This window comes from Ailuropoda melanoleuca, chromosome 16 (assembly GCF_002007445.2).
Source record: "Ailuropoda melanoleuca isolate Jingjing chromosome 16, ASM200744v2, whole genome shotgun sequence".
NCBI lineage: Eukaryota > Metazoa > Chordata > Mammalia > Carnivora > Ursidae > Ailuropoda > Ailuropoda melanoleuca.
In genome coordinates, this window is record NC_048233.1 from 35070151 (window position 1) to 35091869 (window position 21719).

The window sequence follows — 21719 nt, forward strand, 5'->3', positions numbered from 1 at the left end:
TTCTTTTATTTGTAGTGGTAACCTTAAACCTTTAATTTTTAATAGGATTCTCAGATTTTTATTTTGCTATGAGAAATTATTATCTGACTTGTTTTAGTTGAGTTTCAACATTTTTTAAAAAGAAATTAAAGTGATTTTTATTTCCTTTTAAATGTTACAATAATTGCGCAGCATGATCAGAAAGGAATGTGATATTCATGACTAGAATAAAAGATTATAGATATTTTAGGGCATGAATAATAACAAATATATTAAAACACATAAAACCATAATTATGTTGAATCACATGAAATGCTATTTTTAGTAGTATAAAACATGGTCAAATTTTAGCAGGTTTGCTTGGCTCAACTTATTTTAGGTGATTCTCTACATTCCTAATACCTAGTTTTATTAAGATAGAATTGTGTGATAGTGACTCTAAATGTATTAGACCTTAGAACGTAATGCAAGTTCTTCTGTGTCTTCACTTAATGCCTGCTTTCAGGATATGTGACTATGCAATAAGTGTATCTTAAAATGGTTATGAATGGAAGAAGGAAAACAATATTAACTAATTTAGTTACTTAAAATGAAAGTTCAGTATTTTTAAAAATCCAGACATTCTGGTGAAGAAGTGGTTAGGACTGTGAATTAAACCACATTTTGGGGATTATCTGGATTTATTTAGATGTTCTACTCTGTCTCTGATCACCAAATATAATACATATTTGAGTAGGTTGTAAAATGAGTATGTTTCCAGATAAGATGAAGATGACATTAAATTTTTTAGAATATCTGTACATTTTTAGCTGAAGAAAGAAAGTGCTTTGCTATAGGCTGAGTCCTTCTCAGAATCGGTAGTTTCTCATTGCAGTTCTGTCACTGGTAGTCTGTGTGACATGAGCAAGTCCCTTAACCTCTGTAGAAGCATTTTATTTGTGCACTTTACCAATGACTCTTAGTGCGCACACAAAATTTACACCTCCTTACCAATTAATTCTGCGGTTCCTAGGAGCCCACCCAGTGGTTGGGAATCATTGGATTAGAAAAGCTCTGTTAACCCTTCTTGGTCTTACATTCTAACTCTTTTTTTTTTTTTAAGATTGATCAATTGATTGATTTTAGAGAGAGAGAAAGTAAGAGAGAGCGCGAGTGTGAGAGGCAGAGGGAAAGGGAGACAGAGTCTCTGGCAGACTCCTCACTGAGCATGGAGCCTGACACCAGGTTTGATAACACGACCTTGAGATGACAATCTGATCTGAAACCAAGAGTCAGATGCTAAAGCAACTGCATCACCCAGGTGCCCCCCCATCCTTTCTTTTATAAAGAATCTAATTAATCTAAGAAGAATCAACAACAATTGAGGAAAAGCAAACAAACTAGAAATCTGAAAACATGAAATTGAGACTAACCACTCAAGCTGATAATTATGTATGAGTTTTTTTTTCACTTGACTGGTAGCCAAAAACCAGAGACAGTGAAATTGATGAGCCAGTGTGTCCTGCTGGTGTTGGCTGCAGTATGAAAGGAAATAATCCAGATAATTGTTTAATTGGATGCTACTTAAAAGAGAAGCTGGAACTCCCCAAGAATCCAGAGTAAACATCTTTTCAATCATATTGGTTAAATAAAAACCCAGGAATGTTGCATTGATGGCCAGCATTTATGAGGTTCCATTTTTACTGCCATGAAAATATTCCTTTTAACTGTTCCCTGCCAGTTCTTATCAGTCTCTGTCAGTTTTACTTTAAAACGTTAAGTATTTCTGGATGATAATTTTCCAGTATTATACTTGTAATGAAAAAGGAAAATAAAATAAATGAAATCCTTAGCTACACAGTTACAGGAGGATAATATTCAAGAGCTTCCTATGAGAGGCAATCCATACAAAGGTTATGACAAAGATCGTCATAAGTCAGCCTGGATGCAAATCATTTTATATCACTTATATCTTATACTTTATGTAACTTTTAAAATCTGTAACGCAGGTGAACTTTCTGTGACTCAGTTTCTGCACTTGTAAATTGGGGGTGGTGATAATAGGGTTGAAGTAAGGATTATACAAGTTAATTTGTGTAAAGTGCTTATACCAATGCCTGGCACATTATAAGTGGCACATAACTGTAATAATAATTTGCTACCATTGCTGTTTCCTTTGTAGCAGTTTCACATAAAAGTGACTGTTTTTGTGTAATCTAACTGAGTCATGGCTCTTTTAAACTGGTGTTCTGACTGAATTATAATAGCATGGTAAAGTCTATCAATTTTACAAGAAGTGGCCGAGAAAAACAAACCACATGCAATACATTTCCTTCTGTAGCTCTGTCTAGAGAGAGGACTAAATATAATTTTGGGTGGAACGACCAATTACTGTATTTTGGTCCCTCTTTTTCCTTTCTTTTTTCTATTCGCTTGAGACTTTATTTTTAGGGCTCTTTCTCTGAACTGTATGCTCTCATATTTAATGATTGGCATTTTTATTCTTTTTATAGTCATAAATATTAAATATCAGGCAGAATACTTCCTTTAATTTCCCTTTGGAGTAATAAAATATTACCAATAACTTTTTCTTGATATTTGTAGCAATATTCTTTGTCAAAGCAGAAGTACTTAATAAAGCCAGAAAAACATCTACGAAAAGCTCTTAGAGTATTATATATTGGATAATTGAAACTATATCAAATAAAGCAAATATCCAAGAGATGAACTTAGGAAGCTTTCACACAACAGGCATTATGATAAATTCCAAATACCAAAAAAGTTTTAATGATTAATTGTAATGATTGTATTCACAATGAGATTATTAGCATGAATAAGAATAACTCCTTTTCAAATCTTGAAAGAGATCAGGCTTCTGATAACTCAACAAACACTTTTTCCAAACTTCCAGATTTTGACACCTAAAAATGTGTCTCTGAATATTTAATTTTACATTGCCAGTTTACATATTTAGACCAATGAAGTAACATTAGAGTATGAACTCCTGTGTAATCAACTGTCCTCACAAAATGAGATCCAGGTATCTCTCAGGAAAAGTACGGGGGTGATCTTAAAAATGCTAACCTGTAGACTTCTGGAAAAGATGGTGGAGTAGGAGGATCCTAAGCTCACCTCATCCCATGGATACAACTAGGTAACACCCACATCAGTGTAAATAACCCAGAATATGACCTGAAGACTGACAGAACAGACTCCACAGCTAAATGTAGAGAAGAGGCCACATCAAAGAGGGTAGGAAGAGTAGAGATGTGGTCTGGGGACAAAGGGACCTGCGTGACTATCCCTAAGAGGGAAGGACACAAGGGGCATGGAGAGGGGAGAGAAGAAGACACTCACACCAAGCACTCCAGGCATCGGGGACCCAAATGAGGAAGACAAATTTCTATAACATTTGGCCTTGAAAATCAGAAGAGCCTAACAATCAGTGGGGCTTAAAATCTGGAACATAAAAAATCAGCAGGATAGGCTTTGGGAGAGCCAGGAGGGCAGAGTCCCCACCTGTAAAGTGAGAGCACAACAAACCAGTCCTGCTGAGATACAGCATAGAAACAACAGTTTGAGAAAAGTTTGAGGTACACAGGAAAGAGATTTATTTACTAATCTCAGAGCATGTACTGGAGGGACAGAGGTCTTTGGGAGACCCCTCTAAGAGCAAAAGAACTGGTGGGCACCATTTCCCTCCATGGCCCCCCAGCCTAGATACAAGGGCACCTTCAGGAACCAGCACCAAGCAACACTCTCCGCCTAGCTTGCTAATAGTGCATACCACCCATGCTCCCATCTGTGGATCTGCCCCCTCCAACCCAGCTGGCCTGGCAGGAGTTTTCCCTGGTGGTTGCAGGTCCCCTCACTCAATGGATGAGCATGGACTTTGCTGGCACCACATGTTATGCCCCTTCCAATATGCCCTTGGTCAGAGCCCATTCAAACCGGTGCCACAAGCCTGGCAGTATGCATATAACCCCACCAAAGGCCAGCACCACTCCAAAGTGACTCCTGCTGGAAGGAGAGGAGAAGATTACCACACATACCAGTCTAACTGAAGCCCCTACCACCAGCAAAAGTTTCTCAAGGGACAATACAGGGAAAGCACCCTGCAGTTCAGTGCTATTGCATCTCTGAAAAATGCCTGGTCTGACTCCACTCAAGCCCAAGGCAGCCCCAGACTGGCCCACTAACATCACAGGGATCAAACCCTGCCCATGATAGACAAAGAGAGCCATTGCAGATGAATGGATTGAAGGCAGATGTGGCTCAGCCAAAACAGTTGGGCTCATGTAACACACAAAACTTAACATAGGCTGCTATATGCATAAGATGTTGTATATAAACCTGGTAATGGTAACCACAAATTAAATAAACAAACAATAGTAATCGATACGCAAAAAATGAAGAGAAAGGAATCTAAGTATATCACCAAAGAAAGCCAGCAAACTGTGAGAGAAGAGAACAAGAGAAGAATGGAACAGAGAAGAAGTACAAAAACCCCCATAAAATAAGTAATGAAATGGCAATAAGTACATACCCATCAATAGTTACTTTGAATGCAAATGGCCTAAATGTTCTAAACAAAATGCATACATAATGGAATGGATAAAAAAGCAAGAACTATCCATAAACTGCCTACAGGAGACACACTTCAGACCCAAAGGCACATGTGGATTGAAAATGAGGGGAGGAAAAGGATTTATCATGCAAATGAAAGTAAAACTTTCACTATTTGCAGATGATATGTTACTATATTTAGAAAACCCTAATAACTCCACCAAAACACTACCGGGACTGATAAATGAATTCAGTAAGCTGGCAGAATACAGAATCAATATACAGAAATCTGTTGCATTTTTTACAGTAATGAAGAGGCAAAAAGGAAATTAAGAAAATCTCATTTACAATTGCATCAATAAAATAGAATACTTAGGAATAAACTTAACCAAGGAAGTGAAAGACCTATACTCTGAAAACTATTAAACACTGAAAAAAGAAATTGAAGAGATCAAAAAAGTAGAAAGATATTCCATGCTCATGGATTGGAAAAACAAATATTGTTAAAATGGCCACACTACCCAACGCAATCTACAGATTTAATGCAATCCTTATCAAAATAGTAACAGCATTTCTCACAGAACTAGAACAAATAATCCTAAAATTTGTATGGAACCACAAAAGACCCCAAATAGCCAAAGCAGTCTTGTAGAAGAAGGACAAAACTGGAGGTGCCACAATCCCAGATATCAAGATAAACTACAACACTATAGTAATCAAATAGTATGGTACTGGCACAAAAATGACACATAAATCAATGCAACACAAAAGAGAGCCCAGAAATAAACCCAAGATTAAGTCAATTAATCTTGGACAAAGGAGGCAAGAATATGCAACGGGAAAAAGATGGTCTATTCAACAAATGGTGCTGGGAAAACTGGACAGCTAAATGCAAAAGAATGAAACTGGACCACCATCTTACACCATACACAAAAATAAACTCAAAATGGATTAAAGACCTAAATGTGAGACCTGAAACCATAAAAATTCTAGAAGAGAGCACAGGCAGTAACTTTTGACATTGACTGTAGCAACATTTTTCTAGATATGTCTCCTGAGGTGAGGAAAACAAAAGCAAAAATATATTATTAGGACTACATCAAAATAAAAAGCTTCTGCACAGCAAAGGAAACAATCAACAAAACTAAAAGACAGCCCTTTTAATGGGAGAAGATATTTGCAAATGACATATCTGATGAAGGGTTAGTATCCAGACCATATAAAGAACTGATAAAATTCAACACCAAAAAACCCCAAATAATCTAATTTAAAAATGGGCAGAAGAAATGAGTAGACATTTCTCCAAAGAAGACATACAGATGGCCAACAGTCACATGAGATGCTCAACATCACTTACCATCAGGGAAGTGCAAATCAAAACCACAGTGAGATATCACCTCATTCCTGTCAGAATGGCTAAAATCAAAAATTCAAGAAACAACAAATGTTGGTGAGGATATGGAGAAAAAGGAACCCTGGTTCACTGTTTTGGGAGTGAAAGCTGGTACAGCAAACGTGGAAACCAGTTTGGACCTTCCTCAAAAAATTAACAAATAGAATTGCCATATCCAGTAATTACATTGTTGGTTATTTACCCTAAGAATACAAAAAAACACTAATTCCAAAAGACATGCACACCTCTATGTTTGTTGCAGCTTTACAATAGCCAAATTGCAGAAGTAACCCGTGTCCACTGATTGATGAATGGATAAAGAGGTGATTAAACACACACACACACACACGCACACACATATACATACACACACACACGCACACACACAATGGAACATTACTCAGTCATAAGAAAAAGTGAAATCTTGCCATTAGAAACAACATGTATGGATATAGAGAGTATAATGCTAAGTGAAATAAGTCAGAAAAAGACAGATACCGTATGATTTCACTCATGGGGAATTTTAGAAACAAAACAAAAAAAAATACAAAAGAGACATCGGGGCGCCTGGGTGGGTCAGTCGTTAAGCGGCAGCCTTTGGCTCAGGGCGTGATCCCGGTGTTCTGGGATCGAGCCCCACATCAGGCTCCTCCGCTATGAGCCTGCTTCTTCCTCTCCCACTCCCCCTGCTTGTGTTCCCTCTCTAGCTGGCTGTCTCTATCTCTGTCAAATAAATAAATAAAATCTTTAAAAATAAATAAATAAACTATAGAGAAAGAACTGATGATACCAGAGGGAAGATGGATGGGGGATGGGTGACGTAGGTGAAGGGGATTAAGGGGACACTTATCATGATAAGCACTGCATAATGTATAGAATTGTTGAATCACTATAATGTACGCCTGAAACTAATATAACCCTGTATAATAACTATACTGGAATTAAAAACAAAAAAAGAGGCAGATACAACTGGAATGTCTTTTTGGGCACTTATTCCTGTCATAATGCCTGACCCTTGGATGAAATTCTGGTAATAGAGAAGCCATCCCATCCTGATAAGGGTGAAAGTCATATTAAGGATAGAGGAAAAGGAAGATAAAAGGAGCGTTGTTCTGCTGATAACTATTGGGCCAATATGCTATCCAGGGATATCTTATTTCATGAAATAGATAAACTTTTACTTTTTTAAGAGAAAAAAAAATAAAAATCACAAACAAATTCACTTAACTTGGAGAGAAATTCATTTTAAATCCCATTATTCTTATGTTTGACCATGTAATATTTGCTATTTCTTTCTGTTGAATTATAATAGTTATTTAGTATTTCTCCCATGCTTAATTAACCCATTTAAATTTCTGGAAATGATCAAAGGTATTCTAAATGGTAGTAGAGACAATCTGTAATTTGGAGATCATGAGTGAAATTCTTTTGATATTTTGTAATTTTAATAAAATAAGTTAATTTTATTAGAAATTTTTATTTTTCAGGGGCGCCTGGGTGGCTCAGTCGTTAAGGTCTGGGATCGAGCCCCACATCAGGCTCCTCCGCTGGGAGCCTGCTTCTTCCGCTCTCACTCCCCCAGCTTGTGTTCCCTCTCTCGCTGGCTGTCTCTGTCTCTCTGTCAAATAAATAAATAAATAAAACATTTTTTAAAAAAAAGAAATTTTTATTTTTCAAAAAAAATTTAAATATATCTTAACTATTTATGGGGGGTGGGAAAACTAAGGGGGGGTCCATTATATTCATTCTATCAAAGTATAACTTGTTACAAATAAGAAGTTGTGAAAAGCAAACCCAGTATTTAGGTTTAGAAATTCGTACTTTGTTCAACTGAAAAGAGGTGGTCTAGGATGATCCACATCATTCTTTTTTTCATCATTTATTATCAGATATCTGAGGACAAAAACTGTTTGTTAATTGCCAAAATGAGCATGTGTTCTTCTAAGGTATTATTTCACCTCCATATATTTTCTTCCATTTTTCTTTTCTCTTTTTTTTCCTTATTTCCCTTTTGCTTCCTTTTCTTTCTTTCAATTAAGATTATTTTCAAAACAATTGCTCTTTTTTATTTTCCTTTTTATAATTCAAAACTGTATCCAGATACCAATATAGCTCTGAAAACAAAGGCTTAACTACATTATAGAAAATTCTCTGGCAGATTAAATTTTTGCTGCCCACATTTCAGATTTACTTTGAATGTTAATATTAAAGACTAATTTAAGGGGTGCCTGGGTGGCTCAGTCGGTTAAGCATCTGCCTTAGGCTCAGGTCAGCTCAGGTCAGCTCAGGTCGGCTCTTGTCGGCTCAGGTCATGGTTCCAGGGTCCTGGGATCAAGCCCCACGTTGGGCTCTCTGCTCATCGGGGATCCTGCTTCTCCCTTTCCCTCTACCTGCTGCTCCCCCTGCTTGTGCTCTCTCTCTCTGTGTCAAATAAATGAAATCTTAAAAAAAAAATAAATAAAGACTAATTTAAGGGCTCTTGATTTTTATAAAAAGCTTAAGTGTTACAACTTCCACAACCATTCACTGAATTCCATCTGATATAATTATGTAAGATTTTATGGGGGTTACAAAGATAAAAAATAAGGTTAGGCCCCTGGTATCTTATAACAAGAATGGGTAATCAAACATGGTATGACCTAGACAGGTCACTAGGCCACAAGCCAGCTATGACACAAGTCCTATGAGGAGAGGTGGTTCTTCCATGGAGCTCCTGAGGCTATGAGGATGATGATGGGGTTGGTCTAACTATCTCTGTCTTATATAGGACAGTAATAGAATCCAAAGACTTGTTCATCACTCACCATCTGCCTCATGCTCTTACATATGCGTGTCTACTACCCTCAGTAAATGATGCACGTGTAATGAGAGCTACACACCACTGTCCTCTTTGGGACACATATTGCACTGGCCAAGGCCATTTGCAATATTTTTGTTGTTAATTATTTGTTTTATAATCATTATCTTAATATTCTTAAGGGAAAGTCTTGGGATGGATGCTAGCATACCTTTTTTAATTGCTTTTGGAAGAAAGCACTTAATTTACTACTTTGTTCATCTTCATTTTAGTGAATATGCCTTGGCAAAGGGTACTTGGCAAAGGTAGGCATTGAATATAGCACAGATAACGTGCAGTCTTCACTGTCTATATTACTATGTCTAATGTTCTTTAATGAACATCTTGTTCCTTGCAGGACGGTTCTCTTTACTCTGACTTCTGTGGTTGTACTTGTCATTACAACTGACTGGATCAGCTGGGACAAGCTGAATCGGGGGTTTTTGCCCAGTGATGAAGTTTCCAGAGCATTCCTGGCTTCTTTTATCTTGGTCTTTGACCTCCTTATTGTAATGCAGGTAAGTGTTTTTGTATTTCCCTCCTCTCACTAAAGCTGCTCTCTGCTTTGTTACCAGTATAACAAACACTGTGGGTACAGTGAAAAGCTCCATAAAGCTAGAAAAGTGCATAGTTTATAGTTGCTATTGATGGGGTCTTCTCTGATCATAGTTTCAGCAGTTTTACTGGGAGGATATGCCAACTAGGCTTTTATGAAAGGAGCACCAAAAATTCATTGTATGAACATTGCAAGGTGGGCCTGAGAAACCGTACACCCAGCATGGTCGTGTTTTTGGCCAAGGCTTCAAAACAAGGAAAAACAACAACAAAAACCCTGTCATTTAGTAAATGAAAAGCTGCAGAGATGAGGATGATAGAAAGCCAGCAAAGCAGGGACAAGCACTTGCCAAAGCAACTCAGGGTTTTATAGCAGTTGAAATGGAATGATGTAAAAATGCTTTTTCTGGTTATGGAAATTATCACTTTCTTTCAGGACTCACTAGAGATCATTCCATTTTCATGTAAACAGTATTTCTGCCCTGCTCAGCACCAGACGGTTTGTACAATGGCGCTCCACTAACCAGTGTTACTTGTGTAATCTGCGGTAAATGCTCTGGGGTCTGAGGACCGCAAAATGGAGGAATGTTCCTTTGTTTGAGGCTGAAAGAAACATTAACTATTTCTTGGCACTTTATCTTGCTCATTAAATGTCCATTCATTTGCTAGAGATTTTCTTATTGGTTTTAGAAGGCAATTTGGGGTTTTCCCCTCTGAGGCATTTTAAGTTACCAGAACAAAGGCCATAGTTGCTGAAGGGAAGGTAAGCACCATTGTGTTCTAAATTTATGTGAGATTTCACAAGATAGCAGATTGGTTTGCTCATTTCTAGAGGCAAAGAAAGGCCTTTATAAGTGCTTCTGTGGTATCGTAAAAGAGAATAACAGTTTGGTTTTTGTTTGGTTTGGTTTGGGGTTTTTTTGCTATATAATGTAGCCTGCATTAGGTTCAAGGTGATTCCTAGAGTGTATTGTTATCTCAATGGATAACAATTTAAAATATGTTGATAACATATTTTATCTTTTATATATATTTCTTTTATATATATCTTTTAAATATATATATTTTTATATATATTATTTCTTTAATATATATCATATATATATATATATATATATATATATATATAAAATTGAATGTCTCATCTAAAAATTGATGTATTTCTTTTTTATATTCTGTGGGCTAGTTTAGCCTAGTGGAGAAACTAAGAAAGCATGGTGGGTTCCATATCTGTCTCTTACTTGCTATGGGACCTCCTCTGGATGTTCATAAAATCAGATTTGTAACACTAATGCAATAATGCATGATGCATTACTTCTTTAGAGGCTGTTTTTATCTTCTTTCATCTAATACTCCTGAAGGATATACTTCCTTAGTAAAGTATCTGCTTTGGCCGAATGGCCTACTGTACCTTTTTGAACCCATTGTAGAGTCAAAGGTAGATCGTTGTCTTTTAGATTTTTTAAAATTTGTATATGTGAGAGCATGAATTTCCTGATTTTGTACTACTATCCATCACCTTCTACCCTCTTTTACATTATTTTAATTATTGTTCCAATAAGTTCACTAAAATCAGGGACTTGAAGGGGGAAAATGTAACATTACAATTTACAGGTATTATGGCCTCGCTCAAAAAGTACCTAATAAAGAGGGCTAGAAGAAAGGAAGGATAGTTAGGATTTAGATAGGTAGAGTCAGCAGGACTGGGATGGGGAAGGCTTCTAGATGAAGGAAATGGCATGAACATGTGGAGTTAGTAAAGTGCTGAAGTGTTCAGAGAGTAGCCAGAGCACCAAGTGACTGAAAACGGAGAGTTCGTGCTGAGGAATGTATGAGTTTGGACCATTTTGGTTGCAAGTAACAATAACCCTGCCAAGCTAGCTAAATCAAAGGGAGGATGTATGGGTTCAATATCAGGATGCCTTACAGAATTAAAGAGGAGGGGGGCGCCTGGGTGGCACAGCGGTTAAGCGTCTGCCTTCAGCTCAGGGCGTGATCCTGGCGTTATGGGATCGAGCCCCACATCAGGCTCCTCTGCTATGAGCCTGCTTCTTCCTCTCCCACTCCCCCTGCTTGTGTTCCCTCTCTCGCTGGCTGTCTCTATCTCTGTCAAATAAATAAATGAAATCTTTAAAAAAAAAAGAATTAAAGAGGAGGGATGCAGTTACATTTTAGGGGCACATGAAAACAAAGACTAAAGTGTACCAGGGAACCCAGACCTAGCTTTTATTCTCCATCTCTCATCTTTTTTTTAAAATTTTTTAAAAATTTTTTAAACTTCTGTGTCCTTTTCTTCTCTTACTGTAAAGCAGCATTTTGAGCTTCCCAGTTCACATGGGAGAAAATGGCCACAGCCAACACCTCAGAGGGAGACCACTTTCTAGTTGTCAGGCCTAATTCCAGATTCCTGGGGAAGGGATTGCAAGGACTGGATCACACCCATCAGTGGAATGACTGGGGGTAAATCCACAGAAAAGCAGGGAGATGTTGGGCCTCAAAAGCCAAATTAATTGATGTCTAATAGGAGGAAGAGTCCAAAATGAGGCCCAGGATGTAGGGCCCTTGACTCTTTTTCTCTCTCCCCCAGTACTGAGTTAGCCAGGCAGGCCAGTTGATTGCTCCTCTGCTATGTCTCTTATAGTCTATTCCTTCCTTCTCATTTCTCTACTTCTATTCCATTCTGACTCTATTCTATTGTAAAATAATCTCCTTTGCAGCCTTCTGCTTCCAGATGTCCCCTTGTCCCATACACTCTTTGCAGCTCAGCCTCATAAACTTCCGACCTGCAATGCCATGTTGTACGTGCCTCTTCTTAGCCAAAGTGACTCCTCATTGTCCAAGAATAAAGTCCAGACTCCAAGGGCACGTGCTTAGTGCCTCCACAATCCGGCCCTGGCTGTGTTTTTCTCACCTGCCTCCTTTGCTCTAGCTCCACCCCAGACCAAAGGGCTTGTTGTGTGGCCCTTGACCACAGCACACTTATTCCAGGATGTCTTTTTCTCCCCAGATGTGTCTCCTCCTGCTCTGCTCGTCTAGACCCTACCATTGAGCACCATTCCAATTCCCCCACATGAAAACCATGTAATCACTTCCTCCGTGGAATTCCTGCCGCACTTTTTACCTGGACTACAAATCACCATTTTGCTTCTTTCCTGCTCCATGGAGCTGAAACCATAGCTTATAACTATATATCCCTGGAGTCTCGCTAACACAGAATCTTACATGGGCAGCACTATGCCCAGAGTAATAACTGCTTGATGACAATAAAGAAGTGACATATGAGCACTGAGTCTTATGCAAACTCTGCCCCACTTTGGGGGTATCGTGTTGAAATTCTGGGAACCAGTGCATGTGAGTTTAAGGAAGAGAGTGAATTTTAGGAAACAGAGCCTTGGAAGGCATATATATTCAAGACATTTAAAAATATGTAATACAAATGTCCTAACAAGTCCAAAACCAACTGAACTGTGATCTAGTTCATTCCAGATTCACATATTTCAGACAAAAGAAAAATGGAAAAGTAGCAAAATTAATGGAAATGGACGGAATAGTTTTATTAAAAGATTTTCTCTCATTGGACTTATTTAAGTGATTTAAAAGCAATTGACCCTAGACTTTTCTAATACTAGAAAAATTCAACTTACACTATCAAAAGAGATTTTAATGTTTGGTTAAAAAAAAGAAAAGAAACCTTTAGAAAATGGCACTACTTCTGTAAAGATTTTATCTTAACAAAATTAGTAGGTCAATTCTGAAAACTTAGAGAAAGTATAATTATTTTTATGAATATTAAATAGGATTTTTCTACATTTATCATAAAAATCATTTGTGTATCACATTTTTCTGTAGTTTTAGTGAAGTCACTAGAACTAAAGCATAAACACATGCTAGTAAAATAGAACATGTGATTCATAAAAATCACACATTTCTACAGAACATGAGAAGTACATTGTAAAAACTCTTCTCTTTGAGGAAATCTTCTCTCAAATTCTGTTTAATATTTATAATTTTGCCATTTGATTTTTATATTCCTTTAGTTCATTGCATGAGTACTTAATTTGCAGTTATGTCCCATCCATTCATCTCTTATTAGATTGAAAAAAAGATATATCTAAATTATGTAAGAGTATATCTAAAAAGATATATCTAATTATGTAAGAGTTAAAGTATTGTAGAGTAATCAAAGAAAAAAGAAGTCTTCTAGGAGTCCACCTGCTCAAAATAGAAAGAGGAAGAGAGAGAGATAGATCAGTGTAGACAGAATAGTAGGACAAAACTTCAAAGAAGAGATGAGAGTAGAAGGGCAGGCAGCTAGAATTTAAAAAGGCACAACAATAAAGAAGACAATTTTCTCCAGCTGAGAGTAGTAACATAATAATCACAGTAAGAATTCAGTTTTGATCCATTAAGTTCAGAAAACATTTATGAATTCTATTTTTGATTTTTTGAGGAACCTCCATACTGCTTTCCAGAATGGATGTACCAGTTTGCATTCCCACCAACAATGCATGAGGGTTCCTTTTTCTCCAAATCCCTGCCAACATTTGTTATTTCTAGTCTTACACCATTCTGACAGGTGGAAGGTGATATCTTATTGTGGTTTTGATTTGCATTTCCCTGATGATTATTGAAATTAAAAATAGAAATACCATCTGATCCAATAATTCCACTTCAGGTATTTACCCAAGGAAAATGAAAACACTAATTTGAAAAGATATATATACCTCTGTGTTTATTGCAGCATTATTTACAATATCCAAGATATGGAAACACCTCAAGTGTCTATCCATAGATGAATGGATAAAGGAGGTGTGGTATATATACAGAATATTACTTAGCCATGGAAATGGATGAGATCTTGCCATTTGCAACATCATGAATAGACCTAGAGACCTTATTTCACTATGCTAAGTGAAATAAGTCAGACAGAGAAAGACAAATACCATATGATTTCCTTTTATATGTGCAATCTAAGAAACAAAGGGAAACAAAACAAAAAGTAGAATTGACCTATAAATACAGAGAACAGACTGATGGTTGTCAGAAATGAGGAGGTGGGTGGAGGGAAGTGGGAGATACAGCCTTCCAGTTATAGACTAAATAAGTAACAGGAATAAAATGTCAGCATAGGTAATAGTCAGTAATATTGTAATGACATCGTATGGTGACAGATGGTAGCTACACTTGTGATGAGCATAATATAATGTAGAGAATTGTTGAATCACTATATTGTGTTCCTGAAAGTAACATAACATTGTGTGTCAACTGTATTCAAATTTTTAAAAAATAGCCAAACTCATAGAACCAAAGAGTAGAATGGTGGTTGCCAGATATTGAGGAAAATAGGGAGAGGTTGATAAAAAGGTACAAACTTTCACTTATAAGATGAGTAAGTTCAGAGGATGTAATGTACAACATGGTGACTGTAGTTAAAAATACTGTCTTGTATACTTGCAATTTGCTAAAAGAATAAATTTTAAGCATTCTCATAAAAAAAAGTCACTACATGAGGTAATGGAAATGTTGATTAACTTGATCGTGAGACTCATTTCAGAATATGTATATATATATTAATCATGTTATAATTTTGTCAATTTCACCACAATAAAGTTGGAAAAAGTACTAAGTGATAAAGAATGTGACATAAAAAACAAAACGAAACATTTACGAATTCATTCCTAGCGTACATCACATCAGGTGCTGGAGACACAGGACAGTGGGAAAGGAAGTGAAAGATCAATGATACAGTCCACAGGAGTTTGTAATCACAAAGGAATTCATAATTTAATGGAATAAATATGAGTAGAAAAGTAAAGACATTTTAAGAAAACTGTCTTTAGAAGATTTTTTTATTCAGGTAAAAAGCAAATATTCCTACCTTTGCCACTTTTAAAATTTATCTCCCCTACCGTCCTAGGATCTAGTTGCTGTTGTGAAGGCTTTAAGGAGGGCACGTATTGCATGGTGCACTGGGTGTTATACACAAGTAATGAATCATGGAACTTTACATCAAAAACTAGGGATGTACTGTATGGTGACTAACATAATATAATAAAAAAATTATTATAAAAAAATAAAATAAAGTAAAGGAACTTTCTCTTCATAAGATAAAGAACATTCTGTGCTTTTCAACTAGATAAGAAGAAAGAGAATGAGAGAAGGAAGAGAGAAGAAGAGAAGGACTATTTGGGGGATATTGGGAAGGGGAGATGGGAAGGAGGAGGAGAGGTGTGGAGCCGGGAAGATGGGTATATGTGGGGATGACTTGAGGAGCCAGTAAAATTCTCCAGTGTCGATTGGTAGTTGGAGAAGGGTGGGATTAATCAATGATAATGACCATAGAGACTGATGAAATGTTGTATCTGTTAAGTTTCCATGCATTCTTTGTCTTTCCTGAATGCTTTACACAACTAAACTCTAAGGGATTAGTGTAGAGAATATTAAAAACTGTTGAGTTTTACAACTGGATCATTGTAGTCTAGCATCAAGACAGCATCTGCTGAGCAAAGTGCCCAAGAGGCAATGAAAGCTGTGAGAAGATAAGTTTCTGGGAATTTATAGGCAAGTATAGAAAGTTTTTGCCTTGAACCTCTTCTCTTTAGCATCCTCTCCTCTAGCAGTCTTCTCTCATCACCTTCTGTATGTGTATATCTTGGATTTATGTATATAAATAGATACATAATATAAAATATGTATATGTAATATCAGCTTTCTGTGCTTCAAGGAGATGAAAGAAGTTTTCCAGAGGAGAGGCTTTTAAAGAGAAGAAGGAAGATTCAAGGATTATGTTTTGGTGAATCCTCACATTGTTGATACATTTTTCAACACTTTTTCTTGTAATTTATCTACATACCTGCCTAGTATCTTCATACCTGTGTACCTACATATTTCCTGTAACATGTGAGCTCCTCAAGGAAAGGAAGCATTTTTTTTTCAATTTTTTCATTCCCACAGCTAGCTCATGTTCAATGCATTGCAGTTTCCCCATAAATATTTGCTGAATGAAAGAATAAATAAGTGAATGATCACAGCATTATTTCAGAAAAGCCAAATAACATGAGATTTTTCAAGAAGCAAAATGTTTACCAACAGCAGGAGAATGAGCCATCAATAATATTAGATTAGGTCATTTTCATTGAATTATGATTTTACTATAATTAAATATCCAAATACAAATCTGAATGGATTGCTCAGTTAAGTGTTAAAAAGGACTCTTTGGTCTAGTTGAAAAGCACTTAGATAAAAGTGATATTTCCTGAAAAGTAATTCCTGATGCATTAAAAAAATAATTATGAAAATTGCATCCTACAAACATTTTACTCTGTAACATCCAAAATGTGTTTGTTTTTTGTTTCATGCATAGTTCTCAGAAGTAGTTTGACTGGTTTAAAAAAATACATGATGACTTTCAGTAGACTTTATTTTAAAACTGCAATCACCTGACTTCAGGAGGACACTTCTTTTGAGGTCATAGCTGTTGGAAGTGGAATCAATCACTTTAGAACAGAGGGCAGAGCAACAAGCATGAACCTATTTTAATTAAATAGCTATGGTGTTTTGACAAGTTGGCATATATTTTCTGGATAAGTTGTTCTGACTCATTTTGTTTATAGGCCACTTAGAAAGGGCTGTTTAAATGTCTGGCCACCAGTTTTAATATGTCCTTCAGCTTTGAGAATACCTTATATAACTTTTTTCAAAGTAGTTTAAACTCTTCTTCACAATTATTTTACATCTTCATTTTTCTTAAGGGTTATACTTCTCCCTAAAAACACAGTAATGGCAATTTCTGTTGTAGGTCCCAAGTGATGCCATGCAATAAGGGCTTAGATATTATTTTTTTTTTTTTTAAAGAATTTATTTATTTATTCGACAGAGATAGAGACAGCCAGCGAGAGAGGGAACACAAGCAGGGGGAGGGGGAGAGGAAGAAGCAGGCTCATCGCGGAGGAGCCTGATGTGGGGCTATCCCACAACGCCGGGATCACGCCCTGAGCCGAAGGCAGACGCTTAACCGCTGTGCCACCCAGGCGCCCCAGGGCTTAGATATTATTAAGCAATACCTGGATTAACCATAAATGCCTACTGTCTTCATGATATGTGCCTTAGGGGTTGAATCTTTGTTTTATTTACTGTCGCTATTTTGTACTTCTGGCATCACCTGATCTAGTGGGAAGACAGACTATTCAAGGAGAATCATAGAGGGGAATCTCAATATATTATTTATTAGTCGTCCCAAGTGACTAGCTTCCAAAGGGTAAACAGACTTCTTATGGTAAGTCATGTCCACGGAGCATGGAGGAGTCTAGCCAAGTGAGCAGTCTACAGGAGGTACAAGAAAGTAAGTCTTGGCAGGTGAACTATGGTATCAAGAAAATTTGGCAGAAGGTAACAGATAACCTGGAAGCATGGGGGTTACCAGGCAGACAAATTCTAGGATCCAGTCATGGGTACTAGAGTGACAAACACACTCACTTGAAAATGAAAGTAATAGTCTGGTTAACATATGATATAGGTCACAGTTTTAAAACAGGCAGTAAGTTCTATGAGGGATTATTGTGAGTAGGAGAGAGTGCTCAAGTCTTTAAGGATAATGTGGGAAGAATGTAGCTTGAAGGAATTATAAGATTTGGTTAAGCAAGTGGAAAATAGAGACATTCAAGTTTCATCCCAATTTAAATGCTTCAGTCCCTGAGGTGTTTTTTTTAAAGAGAGTTAGAACATGATTAAAAAACAGGCAAAAGATGAATTCTGTACTGTAGCACATGAGCAGTAATTTTTTCAAAGCCACATGGAGGCAGCAAGATACAACTCCTTCAAATTCATATTTTTCTAATGGATGCATCACTGTTTTCAGGAGCCATGGAATTATTAGTACCTGATCATCACCCTGAAAGAATGTTCCAGCTCTAGCCCTGACCCCCATCTTGCGTGTGTATCATGGTTGGCCCTGGAAGTCATGTGTAGCACTTACCACTTGTCACTGCACTGCTTGTATATGAGAAAAAAATACAATGTTGAAGACACACATTCCACCATTTTATCAGCCTCCTAGTTCCTCGGGGGTAGTTTCCAAACTCAGAGTGTGGTTATACCTCAGGTCAGCGTTGTATAAGTGATGCTAAATGGGTACCCTCCTGACAGACATTCGTGTCAAATACCCTGCCCCAGATGAGATGGGCTCACACTCTGTAGGTATTCTTTTTTTCTTTTTTTTTAAGATTTATTTACTTATTTGAGAGAAAGAGAAAGAAGGGGCAGAGGGAGAGGGAGAGAGAAACTGTTAATGGCAGTGGGACCGTGGTTAAGTCACTTCATCTCTAGGAATCCATACTCTCATGTATAGCATGACAATTTTTCATAACCCACATTACAGGATTTGTATGACATTCAAATTAAAAATTCAGTTGAAGTATGATATTTTCGTACATCTAAGTTACATTTTTTAGATAGAAGAAAACAAATGAATTTAGTTGGAAAAAATTTCAGAGTTATGCTTTGAATTAAAATGAGTCATTCAGGATTGTTTTGATTTTAGCTAAGGAAAAGTATAATAATGTGATAATGGAGTCCGAGTAACAATATGCTGTAGCCATAATCTGCTAATAGAGATATACATTAAGGGGGTGATTCCCATCCTGATCTGATCAGAAGAATCACCAATACTCTTAGGAAGATGTGAATTATCTGGCTGTAGGAACATTGTCAGAAATTTCTGGTTTAGTAAGTGTGCAGTGGTGCCTGGGAATTACTAGGCATAACAGATGATTCTTGTGACCATGCTTTAGAGTCAACTGTGTGCTGCTTAAAAATACAGATTCTTGAGTCTTCCTTTTAGATCTAGTGGTATTAGAATTGTTAGGGAATTTGATTTGTGAGTATTAGTCTTTATTTAGCCCAAATGCAATTTCTCTGAAACTCACTATTCTAAGGCAATACACTGGTAATAAGTGAATGTTTGTTATTACTTTGATTCAGATGGCTATACATAAAAGAACCCCCCAAAAATTACAGATTGCCAGATGGTACTTGGAATTTATTACATTTGATGAAGTTTGGGGAGTTGTTCAGAATTATGCATTCTCCTATAAAACTACATCATTACTGTCTTGCATATCGTGAAAAGCTGAACAATTCAAACCAAACATGTACCTGGTGCATTTTTCTCTAATTTTTGATGAAAATATATTTTATAAATATCCCTTTGCAGAAAAATGTATTTATGTCTGAGATGATTATCATTTATTCAATCTTAGTTAGATTTCAGTAGCTGAGTACTGAATATTTATTTGCAAGTCGAAAAAGATCTAAAATATAAGAATAGCATGAAACCAATCTCTGTTTTATAAACAAATGATTTTTTGTGTCTGGGAAAAAATTAAAATCAGTTATTTATAATCCTTCTCATTCCTTCCTGGGCCTTCTAAAGGTGGTGCCAACAAATGACTTTAAAAAAATATTATATTTATTTATTTGAGAGAGAGGGAGCACAAGCAGGGGGAGTGGCAGAGGGAGAGGGAAACTGACTCCCCACTGAGCAGGGAGCTCAACTTGGGGCTGGATCCCAAGACCCTGGGATCATGACCTGAACTGAAGGCAGATGCTTAACCGACTGAGCCACCCAGGTGCCCCGTACTTTTCGTTGCTGTTGTTAACGAATAGAATAGTAGATCTGTATACAAAATGAAAAAACTCAGAGACTTAGGAGAGATGCCTGCCCATGAAGTAAGACAGTAGGAACCGGGGTTCAGAGGAGTTGTTATGGGGAGAAAAAAAGAGAGAAGACAGAGTTGACAGCTGCCACAGCTAATAGAACTTGAGAGAGAGAGACAGAGAGAGGTGTTGTTTTTTTTTTTTTTTGAGAAGTTTTGCTCTGTCATATGTAATGTTATATTCTACATTCAACTTCCTAAGAAAATTTTAATTAAATTAAAAAAAATTCTCCAGTCCTTTTGGCATTATTTTCCTTCAGTCCTATCCTCCTCTTTTCATTCAAGGTGGATTTCTGGGCAAGAGTCAGGGGAAGGACAAGGTCATGGAGGCCAAGGCACATTCTGATTACACAGATATGAAAATTAGCAGGTCACATGTAATAATTGTGTGTAGAATGAAATATGGTGGATGCATTCACTTGATCTTATGATCGCCTCTTAATTCAACATTTAAGCTCTTTACTAGCTCAAAACCAAACTATATATCTCTTTCTTTTCAATCTGGTTTGTCAAATCCCCTTCCTCTAACTCCCCTTTACATTTCAATGTTCCCTAAAGGTCTGCCCTGTTCTCCCTTACCTTTTCATGGGTTCAAGTCCTCCTTATAGGCTGGTCTTTCTCAAGTCCAAATGCCTCTGCTGAATTTCATAGCTGGATATCTAACTGCCAAGTGGCTATTTCTTTCTAGATGTTCCTCGGGCTTCTCTGATTCATCACGTTTAAAACCAACCTATCATGACTTTTATCTATTCATTCACTCAAGCCAAAAACCTGGGACATATCCCAGATTTCTCTCTCTCATCTGTCTTGCAGTCAGTCACCAGGCTTATACATTCTTCTTGCTAAGTATCTCTTGACCCTGTTCCTCCTTTAGGCCCTAATAGATTCTACTTAGTTCAGGTTACCATCAGCTTTACTTATATGAGTATAATACCTTTTCTCTTCTTTTAGTCTTACCCATTTGTCCAGAGTAATCTTTTTAACCTAAAAATCTAATCCTCAAAACTCTTCAGATAGAAGTTCCTTTGCATGCCGTACTAGCCATCCTGTCATCTAGCCCGTGGCTAACTGCTGGCTTCTTCTGGGCTATCATCCTCCCTCCCTCCCCTACCTCTACCTTCTACATCTTATACTCCATTAAAATTCTGAAATACCTGTTGGTTACTTGAGCCATAATGCCTTTCTTCACGGTGTAGGCCTTTGCACCGGCAATAAACAGGTTTCTCGTCAAAGTGCATGCTTGGCTGTCCTCAGCCATCATTCAGCCTCCAGCTTAAATGCTACCCTTCTTGTGAGGCCTCATCTGCCTCTCTCAGACAAACTTAAGTGCTTCTTTTCTTATACATTGATAACAATGTTTATAAATGTCAATTATGGTTATTCCCCCACTGCATTGCAGTTGTTTGGTTGCAGGTATTTAACCATCTCACTGAAAAGTTATAAGACTTGGAATGTTGGCTAAACTTAGACCAGCACCTAGACCAGTACCTGACAGGTACTCCATGATTGTATTTCACATGAAAGATTTTATAAGATTCCCAAAAAGGAACAATTTTATTTTTTTACCCTGTGGGATCCATGTACTTGTATGAACCACTAATTAAAAACTTTCTATGTGAGAATCATACTTATATGGATCAGACATTGGCAAGTTTGTTTTTAGAGGCCTTATTTAAGGTCCTGTTGACATTAGACAATT

General features: G+C 37.0%; 1 protein-coding gene across 9 annotated transcripts in view; it reads left to right on the forward strand.

Moving 5' to 3' along the window:
* Positions 1 to 21719, forward strand: part of TMEM117 (transmembrane protein 117) — a 484559-nt gene that overhangs the window by 390304 nt on the left and 72536 nt on the right. For 8 of the 9 annotated variants that reach the window (XM_034644989.1, XM_034644994.1, XM_034644993.1 and 5 more), the window contains one exon: positions 9112 to 9271. In XM_034644989.1, the coding sequence (XP_034500880.1) occupies positions 9112 to 9271 (160 nt within the window). Of the gene's footprint in view, positions 1 to 9111; positions 9272 to 12315; positions 12697 to 21719 lie in introns of those variants that run through there. The other variant, XM_034644995.1, reaches the window with a different exon arrangement.